At 35.6% G+C, this 12,727-nt stretch overlaps 1 protein-coding gene across 4 annotated transcripts in view; it reads right to left on the bottom strand.

Moving 5' to 3' along the window:
* LOC123870428 (axoneme-associated protein mst101(2)-like) overlaps window positions 1-12,727 on the bottom strand; it is a 169,560-nt gene that overhangs the window by 22,614 nt on the left and 134,219 nt on the right. For all 4 annotated transcript variants that reach the window (XM_045913734.1, XM_045913735.1, XM_045913736.1 and 1 more), the window contains 3 exons: window positions 6,336-6,404; window positions 5,924-6,001; window positions 2,566-2,715 (listed from right to left, as the gene is read on the bottom strand). In XM_045913734.1, coding sequence (XP_045769690.1) covers window positions 2,566-2,715; window positions 5,924-6,001; window positions 6,336-6,404 — 297 coding nt within the window. The remainder of the gene's footprint in view (window positions 1-2,565; window positions 2,716-5,923; window positions 6,002-6,335; window positions 6,405-12,727) is intronic.

Here is a 12,727-nt window from a genome sequence, read left to right as displayed (position 1 = left end):
TATTTATGATTTTACATAATTATTTAAGTACTTAATTATATAGTTATTCAAATTTTTCGTAAAACTTTCATAGACAATGAAAATTTGCCATAGTCTCGATAGCTCAACGGTTATAGGAGCGGACTGGACACTGAAAGGTCGCCTGTTTAAACCCCACCCGTTGCACTATTGTCGTACCTACTCCTAGCACAAGCTTTACCCTTAATTGGAGGGGAAAAGGGCATATTAATCAGCATAATAAACTTGGCTTATATTCTTTTTAATAAAAATAAAACTTTGTAATCTTTGTACACTAAACTAAACTGACAAATCATTCGCACGGCTCCTTCAAAGCTTAGATTAATAAACTATAATTCAAAGCAAACCAAATACCACACCAAATACATAAAGTATTCGTCATGCGAACTTCCTGTACCTGTTACATACTTCGTGACATACCTTCGAACTGATCCTTATTGGACCTTTCAATTGAATTATATCATGCTCACTGACTTGATAGACTAAACTTAGATCTAGGTCGTACATAATAATAAATCATAGAGTCTGTCCGTAGACATATTTGGATTTAGCCTTGATTTAAAATCATGCTTATTATTATTTTGATTTATAAATTTGCCCTACTAGGACTAGGAAACTACTATAGTTTGTGCAACGTATAGGTATTTGGTGTATTTTACACTACAGAACTTTAGTGAAATTGATTTTTATTAGTTAGCTTTTAGTCCTGTGAATTGAGCCCATAAAATATTAGCCTTAGAGTGCGTTATTAGTACTTATTAGTTAGATACCAGACAAAAAAATCGCTTATTTGGGGTAAAATCGCGTAATATTTTTATTTTTAAAAATTGTTTTCTACAAGTTTAATTCATAAACTATTTTTTGCACTTAAAAAGGCTAAAAATTAAATTACTTCAACAAAACAGTATAAATTTGAATTGAATTGAATTATAATAATATGAAAATGAATTATAAAAATATAATAAATATAATAAAAATGAAACACTTTATTTCCTACATGCTTTACGTGAGTGCGGAAACTAATTCTAACTAAGCCAATAGGTAATGTCGATCAACTCTTTTTTTTCTTTTTTTATTGTTTAACCTCCAGTTTACAGTGAAGAAGCCGACAGAAAAACTAATAGGTTTATCTTCGCTCCACTGGCCAAAACCTTCGGTTTGAGGCTAATAGGACAAAACATTAATTTACGATTTGTTTACAATACTAAATTGGCCCTGTATTAGGAAACTCCTCATGCATTGCGATCGCCACAACATTGGTAATTAAAATTTAAGGCATAATACCATCGATGCATAATACCCGCTTGGCCGAATTTCGGCCTCGACGACCAATCTCAGTGGAAACTATATCCAACTAGGCACAAATTTTATATTATTGTGCACAATCAATATTATGTCCTAACTCACTCTCATAGTCAGATGGAATGGCCACCCGACACGAAATAAATTTTGCCCTATTTCAAAGTCGATTATAATGTAAATAACTTCTGATAGCATGTTATTTATTAATCAGTAAATATGTAAATTAAGTCAAGATTTAGACCAAAGTCAATAACAATACCTGCGCTTGCATTGCATTGCATGCGTTAAATTAAATAAAAGCCTAGGTAGGTTAAATAGGTAACAAAGATTGAATTACTTTAGTAAATGAAATTGAAAATAGGTAAACACTTTGTCAGAAATCAATCTAGGTAAATGAATTTACGTAATTTATGTCAGTTTTTTTTTTTTTTAGAAAATTACTTACTTACTTCTTTTTCAGGACAGTTCACAATTTTTGGTTTTTCCCAACAATAAACTACCTACGGTAATTTGGCACCATATCGTTACAGTTTTAATTTTCTTAAGTATATAAAATTTTGATAAAATTCGAAAGAAAATGAGGTTATGAACAGCAAATAGTGGTGTTTTCTAAAATTTTATTTTACTCATTGATGTACAATATAATAGGCAATTAGTTCTCAATTTTTTTTAATTTTCTCTTTATAGTCTCATTAGTTCGATTTACGAAGTAGATAGGTACCTAGTACCTAGATAAATACTTCTATTACATTATGAATTAGAAGTATCACCTAGAAATAACCATAAACACAACCTACCATCTATGCACAATATAAAACTCATTTTACATATTTTTTTAATTTCTTTTAAGTATTAGGTATATATAGTTTTATTACACCATCATCAAAATAATATTTTTCACGAAAAAAAAAAGAGAATAGATACCTAATATCACCTATTTACCATAATTATCTACCTGATAACAGCCAACCATACTACCTATCCACAATATTAAACTTCATTATATACATTTAACTATATATTTTTTTATTTCTCTAATACACCATCATCATAGTGATTCAAAAAAAAAACATGAAGCGTAAGTAATATTTACCATAAGTACTTACCTGATAAAAACCATTACCTGATAATAATAATCATAAACACAACCTAACATTACACCTTGCTTCAAACTCACTAATATTTTTTTTTTATATTCACGTTAAAATTATAAAGGTGAACACACATCACTTGACGCTAGCTCACCTTATCAGGCGCTGCGTCCTCCAGTTCGAGCAGCCGGAACTCCATGAGCTCGAGCTGGTCGCGCGCGTCGCGCAGCGCGTCCGCGAGCCGCGTGCACTCGCGCGCCGCCGCCGCCGCCCGCTCCGCCGCGCTCCGGCACTGCCCGCACGACTGTGGACACCCTCACGTGTTACATCGCAGGACAAGTCTCAAGGCTTACGGACTTTCTAATTTTTTTATTTTTATTTATTCATAACAAAAAAAAAAGATTCCGACGAATTGAGAACCTCCTCCTTTTTCGAAGTCGGTTAATTAGAAATAGTAAAAAGAGAATTCCCTATAAGAGATCTCTATCAGTGACTCTTGGCAATAGGGAGATTGTAAAAGAAGAATAACAATATAGGTAAGTAAAGCAATTTCGTGTGTATTATTTTTAAACGACTGCCCACAAAAAAGGAGTGTAATGTTTTCAGGGTATTATATTATGTATATAAGTTTCTTTTTCCACCATTAGGTACTTCTAATGCCTGAACTCTGGATGTTTGGGGTATAGTTAAAATCGGCAGCTCTGGGGCGTCATTTTCAAATGTGAAAGTTTTTTGATTCATTTTCGGTAAGTCAGCCGTGTTTTTTTTTGATAGAGTTGACAATCATGCTTAAAGGAAAACAACGATGAAATCTATTATATTATATTGGAGCTTGCTTGCCTAGAAGATGCCATATTCACTTTTGAAAAGGACAATTTTCCCTTTAACGATTACTTTAATCAAAAACTGCGAAGTTCCTACAAAAATCAGGAGAAAACTTTGAACAAAAAGTCAATCTTTTTGACACATTTTAGAGCTTCTTATTTTTATTTTTTACTCTAGAAGAGATATTCATAGATAAAAGTTTAAACTTCCCTAACAGTTCGGCACGGCTCTACACATGGTCACCCTACACAACAATGGATCAGTGACGCAAGCCACGGCGCCTATAGTTTAGTGGGTGACACGTATCGCAACACGGCATTTGCGATGCTCTCATGAAGTTTCAAGGCCGTTCTAAATTCCATATCTTAACATAGGACTCTCCGTCACTCGCTCCATACTAACGTAGTTTGGTTCTCATTAACCAGTCAAACTCGATGTGGTTTTGTAGACAAATGTTCTAAAAACTAATATGTTTGTGGCTTAGCAGTTTTCCGAAAAAATAACTAGTTTTAAAATTACATGGGTTTGAAGATGTATGATTGATGTAAATTCTTGAGACTGTGACACTTTAAAACTAAATATTTTAACGGAATCTGGGAAACCACAGACATAGGTATTTGTTCCTAGAACGTTTACTTGAGGTTGATTGGTTAGTATTCAAATCAGAGCCAAACTAACTACGTTTGTTTGGAGCGCACTACGAATGAACTCTTCTTTATATAATCAATATTATATTATTATCTGGGGAGGTCGTGTCAAATATTATGTATCTAGTATCTACCTAGTTCGTTCAAGCGTCTCAATTTATGGACGTCCACAGACTAGGTCATTGATGATATGTAAGTTATCTAACTAATACCTGTCCCCGGATTCTACAAACTGCCGTTTTGGTACGGTTTCTCGTTATGTAGGTAGGTAAGTACCTTCTAAGAGTTTCTTTAGTTTCATCTTATAACAATACATAACATAGGTAGGCTCTTACGGCCTCTCGCACCTGAAGCACAGTGAAATACCTGCCTGAAATCTGAGGGAAACATCTCTCCACAAAGTTATCGGTCGTATAGATAAATAATATCAGACTTTACATATTTTCTTTCAAAATACTGCAGTATGTAGGTATTGTACTAAGTGACTATACGGTTATCTGGTCTATACTCTACATTATTCAATGGTTGATCGATGCTGAGGCGAGATTGACTAGAAATGGCTGATCAACATTACCTACAACACGTCCCCGCTCCGCTCCGCTTTAGTGGAAGAATGTGCAATTACTTTTAAAAACCGAAATGTTACATTTTTTATAAGTAGGTACTTAAAAATTTTAGAGTTTAATATATTTCAAGCTACCTATAAACAAGTTGAACGGCTTCGGATACTGAACACGTGTGTCTAAATGCAAGTATCTTTGATCGTGAATCAGAGCAAATAGGTACGAACAGAACATAAACCAAACATTACTTCTTGTACTTATAGCCTGAAAGCCGGTCAGTAATCATACAAAACGGTTTGTACAGAGTCAAGAAAAATTTTGTATCTCGTTCCTATTTTAAATGTATTAAATGGGCTAACAATAATCCTGGATAGGCAACTTCTAAAATCTGTAGTATCTTATACTGTACTATACTATACTATACTATACTTCATTGACCGCAAAACAAAGTAACTACCTAGTTCCATCTGAAGTTGCAACAGTATGGCGGTTGGCGCAGGTCATAGACTAAGGTTTTCAGATTGGATTTCTTGTTAGCGCAATTACCAACACAAACAACGTTTAGGTTTAATTAAAAAAAAAAATCCAACGCCTGTAATTTTACAGAAAATCTTCGAAACTATAACAAAACAATAATTGCTATTGTATCGCCATAGGCGGTAGAAAAATTTATATTCAAAAATGCGGTTACTTTTAAAAACGCTTTGAACAGCTCTTGGCCTATTGACATTACTCACGAGATTATATCACTAAGTAATTGCTTTGTAAGCTTTGTTTATTTACAGTAATTATGCACATATCTGCTTGAACATGCTGATGAATATAATAGGTGGGTATGAAGTAAATCCTTACAATAATATAATTATATGGTGCCTATGGAAACCAAGTGAGCAACCGGTGTGAACAACTAACCTAATTAAACTAGGGTAAGCAGTGCTTATATGCCTCTATGACCCGACCTCCCACTGATTGCCTCAAGTGCATATAATATAGGTAGCTCCTGATTCATAGCTGCATAAGTCATAAGAAAAGTCACTTTGAACAGGTCACGCGTCGATAATACCTGCTCAAGGTGCTAAACACATACCTACATACATACCTATACCTGTAAATAAGTAAATAGCATATTGTATCGTAAGTATGGACCTCACAAAATATCTTACTTACAACAAACTTTTGTTAAAAATCTATTCTATTCTATTATTTGCCGTGTTTAGCTGGACACTTTTTCAAATTTTCCTCCATAAGAGATCGTGCTCCTTACCTCAACTCTAAAGTATAGTACGCGACAGGTCGAGATGGGAATCGGGTTGGGGACACACCGCAAACCCGCACAGCCCCTGCGCTAACCCGTGCTAGAGCGCGTGACATGCGGGTTTGCGGGGCGTCCCCCCGCCTTATATCCCGATTGCCATCTCACCCTGTCGCGTTATACTAACTATAGTTAGCTGATTTTCTTCATTATTCAAATACTGACCCACATATCGTTGAGCGGCTGAGGGGAGAGGGACGCGGGCGCGGAGGACACCGCCGAGTCTCCGTCCGACGGGACCTCCTGAAAACAAGGAAAGTCATCCATCATCATGAAGTATCTATCTACAATACCCGGCGGGAATTATTGTACATCGACCTTTAGAAAGAGATAGTTTTTTCGTAGAGCGTTGTCTCTGTCGCTGAGGCCGACAAAACGTCACATAAGTGTGACAGAGACAACGCTCTACGAAGCCGTAATCCCTTTCTAAAGGTTTATGTACAATATTTTCTGCCAGCTACTGTATTTCTATAGATACATATAATAATATTCGTCTTACTGACGTTCTGGAGAGATATCAAGAAGCTACGACTAGTTTATAAGTAGTACAAGTAGGTAGTATTGATTGTTAACTCACCCTGTAAGAAGTTTCTTTCCGATGTTGAATATCTGTTTTCAAATCTTCTCGATTGCTCTTTTCTTTTGCCTGAAACAATGGAAAATCTAAATTATCTATCTTCATCACTTGTTATCTATTCGACCCGTCTCATCTTATCATTTGTATGTCTATCAAGACCCGATCAAACCCTATAGGGTAGGTACTTCCTGTTGACCTTCATGAAAGAGGTCTTATCAGTGTCTTATAGCTGTTACTCGTATGGTTAGCAATGTAAACGGAAAAATCCGAAAACGTGAATTTTTAATTACGATTAGGTATTTTACTTACCTAAGTAGGAACTTATTAATTTTTTTTAAATCTTGTACGCTGTGGTCGGAACCCTGCGTGTGCGAGTCTGACTCGCACTTGACCGGTTTTTTGTAATCTAGCTATTAATATCTATCACTATCATATTATTGTAAATGCGAAAGTGTGTGTGTGTTTGTTGGTTTGTTTATTACGTCGCAACAGATCGAAGTGATTTTTTGCATAGATATCATTACAGAAGGTTACAGACCTGGAAAGTGACACAGGCTTCTTTTTATCCCGGAAAATCAGAGTTCCCACAGGACTTTTGAAATCCACGCGCACGAAGTCGCCAGCATCCTCTAGTAAAACGTTAGATAGGTACCTACCTATAGAAAGTTGCTCAAATTGAAAGACATTGCAATATCTAAGTAGGCAACTAATTTCACGCGCTGAATCGCAGTAAAAGTTAGTCTTGTTAGAAACATTGTAACTGATTGACTTCCTTTTGCCTGCGACTCAGAATAGGTACATCCCACCAAAAACATTTCATGTAAAAAGGTTGCCAAGACTCACAAGTTCATAATGCTTTCACTGTTAAAAAGTTATGAGATCTCTAGTAGAGCCAAGCCCCTAGCTGAGCTTAGAATTGCGCTGGCCATGGGACCTATCCCAAGTCCAAAGTATATAGCTCTTAAATGCTCTCGAGTATATCACATTTATAACAATAAAGAACAAATAACTCTACTTACAAGCTCTGATTCTACAAACCCTAATTCTTGGTTAAAAAAGGACGGCTTGGCCGTTTAATGTTCGTGGAACTTTTATCTGATATGACATTTAAGCCCGGAATAGCTTGTGCGACAATCATGAAGTATAATACAAATTAGTAATTGTCGAACAAACTATTCCTTATGGCCTTAATATAATATGTTATGTCATGTAATAGTTTCACGAACATTAAACGGCCAAGCCGTACTTTTTTAACCAAGATTTAGGGTTTGTAAAATCAGAGCTTGTAAGTAGAGTTATTTGTTCTTTATTGTTATAAATGTGATATACTCAAGAGTATTTAAGAGCTATATACTTTGGACTTGGGATAGGTCCCATGGCCAGCGCAATTCTAAGCTCAGCTAGGGGCTTGGCTCTACTAGAGATCTCATAACTTTTTAACAGTGAAAGCATTATGAACTTGTGAGTCTTGGCAACCTTTTTACATGAAATGTTTTTGGTGGGATTTCATTTCTTTTTGGCAGGTGCCCTAGATTTTTTTTTGGATTTATTTTTTGTAGGTACCTACATCATTTTCATGGCCCGCTCTCTATCGTTACCTCTTTTTTTAAAAGCTTTTATTCCACTTGCAATGTATGTAACTATGTTTGTTTGGGTGGAATCTTGCAACTCAATTTTAAAGCAGATATATCAAATTTCAGTCTTTTAGGACTTCAGGAAACACATTTTTTAAATGTACAGACTGGGAAAAGTTTATTTTCCTGTTGTTTGAATGAAATCCCTAGCCTACATACCAAATTTCAGTCTTCTAGGACTTAGGGAAGTACTTTAAAACTTTTGACTAGAGGGGTTTTGAATGGCAATAAATCTGAAACCATAACAGGTAGACAATTGATACTTGGTACGTTTGATAAGTCTGTCAAGGACATATTATGCTGAAAATATCAGCATTCTAGCGATAGACTTTACAAATAATTTGCTTCCCCCATACGTGGGAGTGGAGGGGGAAAATTTTGAATTTCTTAATTTTCCTGTAGTTTGTATGCAATTTTTAGTGTACACACCAAATTTCAGTCTTCTAGGACTTCGAGAAGTACCCTAGAATTACAGACTAGAAGTTTTGACTGTCAATAAATCTGAAACTATAAAAGCTAGACAATTGGTACTCAATGCGTTTAATAAATCTGCCAAGGACATCTTATCCTGAAAATATCAGCATTCTAGCGACAGAATTTACAGATTTGCTTCACCCATAAGAGGCGTAGAGGGGGGGCATTTCCAATTTCTTAATTTTCCTGTAGTTTGCAGTCAATTTCTAGTCTACATACCAAATTTCAGTCTTCTAGGACTTCGGGAAGTACCTTAGAGGTTTTGAGTAGAGGTTTTGATGATCATCAGTGAGGGACGAAATCGGCGTATTTTAGGTATCAATAAATCTGTAACCATAAAAGCTAGATATTTGATACTTGGTATATTTGGTAAATTTGCTGAGGACACCTTATACTGAAAATTTCAGCTTTCTAGCGTCATCCAGACCGAAGTTATGACGGGTCGAAAATACGGCGAAACACTTCGAGAAAAAGGTACGTAGCGCCCCGGCCGCCGTTTGGCTCGTCTTGGCGGGGGCACTGCCGTGCCCCCTGATAATATTTCAGCCTGCGACTTAGCCCACGTGGATTAAAATGTCAAAAATCCCAGAAGAATCGCTTTTTTCCTGGGATATAAAATCTAAATTTAAATAATTTAATTTGGCTAAATTTAAAGCCAAGTTGTTCAAATCATTCGATTCCTCAATAGGATAACGATAATTAGTGTCAGTCCCTAGCCATAAGTATATTGTATTTAAGATGATTTAGATAATTTAGCTTAGTGTAACTTAACTTTACTTTAACTTAATTTCCATCTTATTATATTCTTTTAAAATTTATAACCTAGGCATTTTTTCATAGTCCTTAGGTTAGCTATTATATTATATTTTATATTTTACTGTACGACTTATGTTTATGTTAATGCACGCTGTGACTGCCCGTAAGTGGAGTTGCATAAGAGCCTTATAATTTAAGGAACAACATGTATAATTTAAATGTGTAACTCTGTGGGCGGTACTATAGTAAATAAATAAATAAATAAATCACTCGTATAAACCATAGCATAGCTCTCTCCATATTGGCCGCCGAGTAACTCATAAGTAAACTCTAAGGTAAATAAAGTTACTCTTAGGTACCTAAGTAAGTAATAAGTATAGATGCAAGACAAAAGTAACAAAGCATCTTTACAAGAGAAAATAAATAACAGTAGGGTAAGTACATCAAAATCCATCAGGCCCATTATGGAAAGTGAAACCTATTGCGTAATTTCACTTTTACTCATCATCTTTTCATTGTTCACTGTTTATCCTATCAATGAAATTAAATTACAATCAAACTCGATGGTGCTGAGTAATGCGATATGATCATAGTTTCCCTAGTTAGGTACATTATGTACCAAATGTAGTGATGTTCCATAACTATTGAAAAATCTAACTTCAAAAAGTACCTCATACATAACAAATTTTTACACGCATACTGACGAGAAATAACCACTGACGATTGCCTGACTTCAAAATACGTAGATAAAAATATCCTACCTACAGATTAGCCGCTTTTTTTTTTATTCCTTTATTTGTAAACAACTGCTAGAAAAGTTTTGCACAAAAATTCTTAGTGGGAGATTTCTCTGTAACATAAACTCCTACTAAAACGTATATTTAAGATTTCCATCTGAGTTGAGCGAAGCAAAATATAGGTCAGCTATTTATTTAATGCTTTTCAGTGCTTTTGTAGTCGGTTCACTTGTTTTAAACAAGTTTTATCGATAGTAACTTTTTGAAGTCAATCAAAAAGATGTAGATAGATATAATACAATATATTTACGAAGAGAAAAAATACTAAACTTTGCGTTATTAAAAACGTGGTTTTTACGATTTTAAAGGCAGACAAAATTAGTAGTTAGGTCCTACTACTACTAATCATGATCGACCCATCGCCGGCCCACTACAGAGCACGGATCTCCTCTGAAAATGAGAAGGGTTGCTGGCCAAGTGCGGATTGGCAGACTACTTACTACTAATACTTATCACGAATTCCTACGAATAACATTCCTATAAATAACCACAAACTGGTGAAAGGATTTAACGGTGATTTGTAGAGAAGATGGTAATTTCATAAACAAAACCTGTTCCTATACCTAACTCTAACCGCAAGCCCTAACTCGACGCACCTTGACTTTCTACAGCTGTTATGTTTATTAGGAACTGATGTTTTACTTATTGTTGTAGACCTTAGTACTGTAGTGCTTATACTTATGTTTACCCGACGACGATATAGCAAAACGCCTTAAAAGTTAAAAGGGTTATGAATTTAGCAATCTATGTACAACTATCTAATGTATTATGTTTGTATTTACGTAAATATATTTCCTCGTAGCATTTTTTCAAATACAAGTCTTGGACTGCAATATCACCTGGTGGGAAGTGATGATGCAGTCTAAGATGGCAACGGACTAACTTGAGCCTGAAGACAAAATTTTGTCTACGCATTTTCTCGTGTTGTTCATAGAGATAACACGAGTAAATATGTAGACCAAAAGTTTTTCGTGGGGCGCATGTAGTCGTCCTGGAAGGGGTATGGCAGTTTTAAACCCATCATCAATATTTTTAAGCTATTGAGCCAATTTTAATAATTTTATCAGATGTTATCAGTGATGTGCAATTATTTCCCACGCTATTATATCGATATCGGCAATGTAAGTACCCGTTTACATCGTCAAATCAATCACGATAGAGGCATTAAGTAGGGCAGATCTCATCTGTCTGTTAGGCTGTAAGTATCGTGATGACCTCTACCTTTCTATCGGCTTTCGCTAATCAAGTACTGTGCGGATCGATATCGATACATGTTGTCGACTAGCTGCCCGCCCCGGCTTCGCTCGGGTGGAATTTCTAAATATCCTTTGACCTTTCTTAGTAAGTATCTACGTTTGCAGGGAGAACCTACGTACAATCAAGCCGGCAGAGTGAAATAGAGTGAGAGAACTCTAGGTTTGATCCTAAATTGTCGATTAGGTACCTAAGTATCACACTAATATTATAAAGGCGAAAGTTTGTATGTGTGTGTGTGTGTGTGTGTGTGTGTGTGTGTGTATGTTTGTTACTCCGTCACGCAAAAACTACTGGACGGATTTGGCTGAAATTTGGAATGGAGATAGATGATATCCTGGATTAGCATATAGGCTACTTTTTATCCCGGAAAATCAAAGAGTTCCCACGGGATTTCGAAAAACCTAAACCACGCGGGCGAAGTCGCAGGCATCGGCTAGTATCAAATAATGCTAAGTACCTATTATACATGTTATTAAAGTTTTTGTTTGTAGGGGGTAATATCTGGAACTACTGAACCAATTTCGGAACTACTGAAATTTTTTCACTAGTAGAAAGCTTTATTATTCTTGATTCTCTATATAGGCTGTATTTTATTTTCAAAAAAAATTGAGATTTCTATGAAAATGGTATTAAGCAACCCGTGCGAAGTCGGGACGGGTGGCAAGTCTGAAATATTACGCTATGGGTGACGTAAAATCAAAGAAAAATAGGCGATTCATAGGCTACCTAGCGTCAAATTTCCCAAAGTCTTGAAGTATGCCATAGGTAGGCGTTAGCGGACCAAGCGGCGAAAGATATTTATTATTTAACTTTTGTGGCAACAAAACAGAAATTCCGATTCCAAAATCCAAAGTCGTGAGCCATAGAAACACATAGATTGTAAAACTAACCATGTTCAACGTAATTTATCTAGACAATAATTGATAAATACCAATTCCTATTACAGCCCAGTCGCTGAGAAATGTCGTGATTGGGCAAAATCGGGTAATAATTGGACAATAATCACCCATTGTGGAGAATTTGTAGCCGGGCCTCGTAATCGATCTACATTCTCATCTTGTCAAACGAAAGTGAGTTATACCTCGGCCACATAGAAATGTCCATTTATGGTATACAAGTAGGTAGTCCAATCTGAACACGAGGCGTAAGTATATCATATTATACAGAAATTGCAAAAAGACAACTCGACCATTCAGACGAGTTTCTTTCGGTCGAGATGCCTCCCAAGTCAACAGATCTTAGCCGGGCTAGTCATTGCCATGCGCAACTTCAAATTGGACAATACCTACGTATATTGCGCGCATTATAACTAAGACTCATTAATTTATTGATATTGATCACAACACATAATATTATATGCCAGGCTTTAACATTGTATCATAATTTTTTCAGTATTTTCTGCGGAAAATAATGTTTAAAAGTCCTACCTAGTCAATTTAGTTTGTAAAGGATTTCTATATACAATCGAATTTTT

This window comes from Maniola jurtina, chromosome 12, assembly GCF_905333055.1.
Source record: "Maniola jurtina chromosome 12, ilManJurt1.1, whole genome shotgun sequence".
Lineage (NCBI taxonomy): Eukaryota > Metazoa > Arthropoda > Insecta > Lepidoptera > Nymphalidae > Maniola > Maniola jurtina.
The sequence above is the reverse complement of the archived record's forward strand: the minus strand, read 5'-3'. Positions and strand labels throughout refer to the sequence as shown.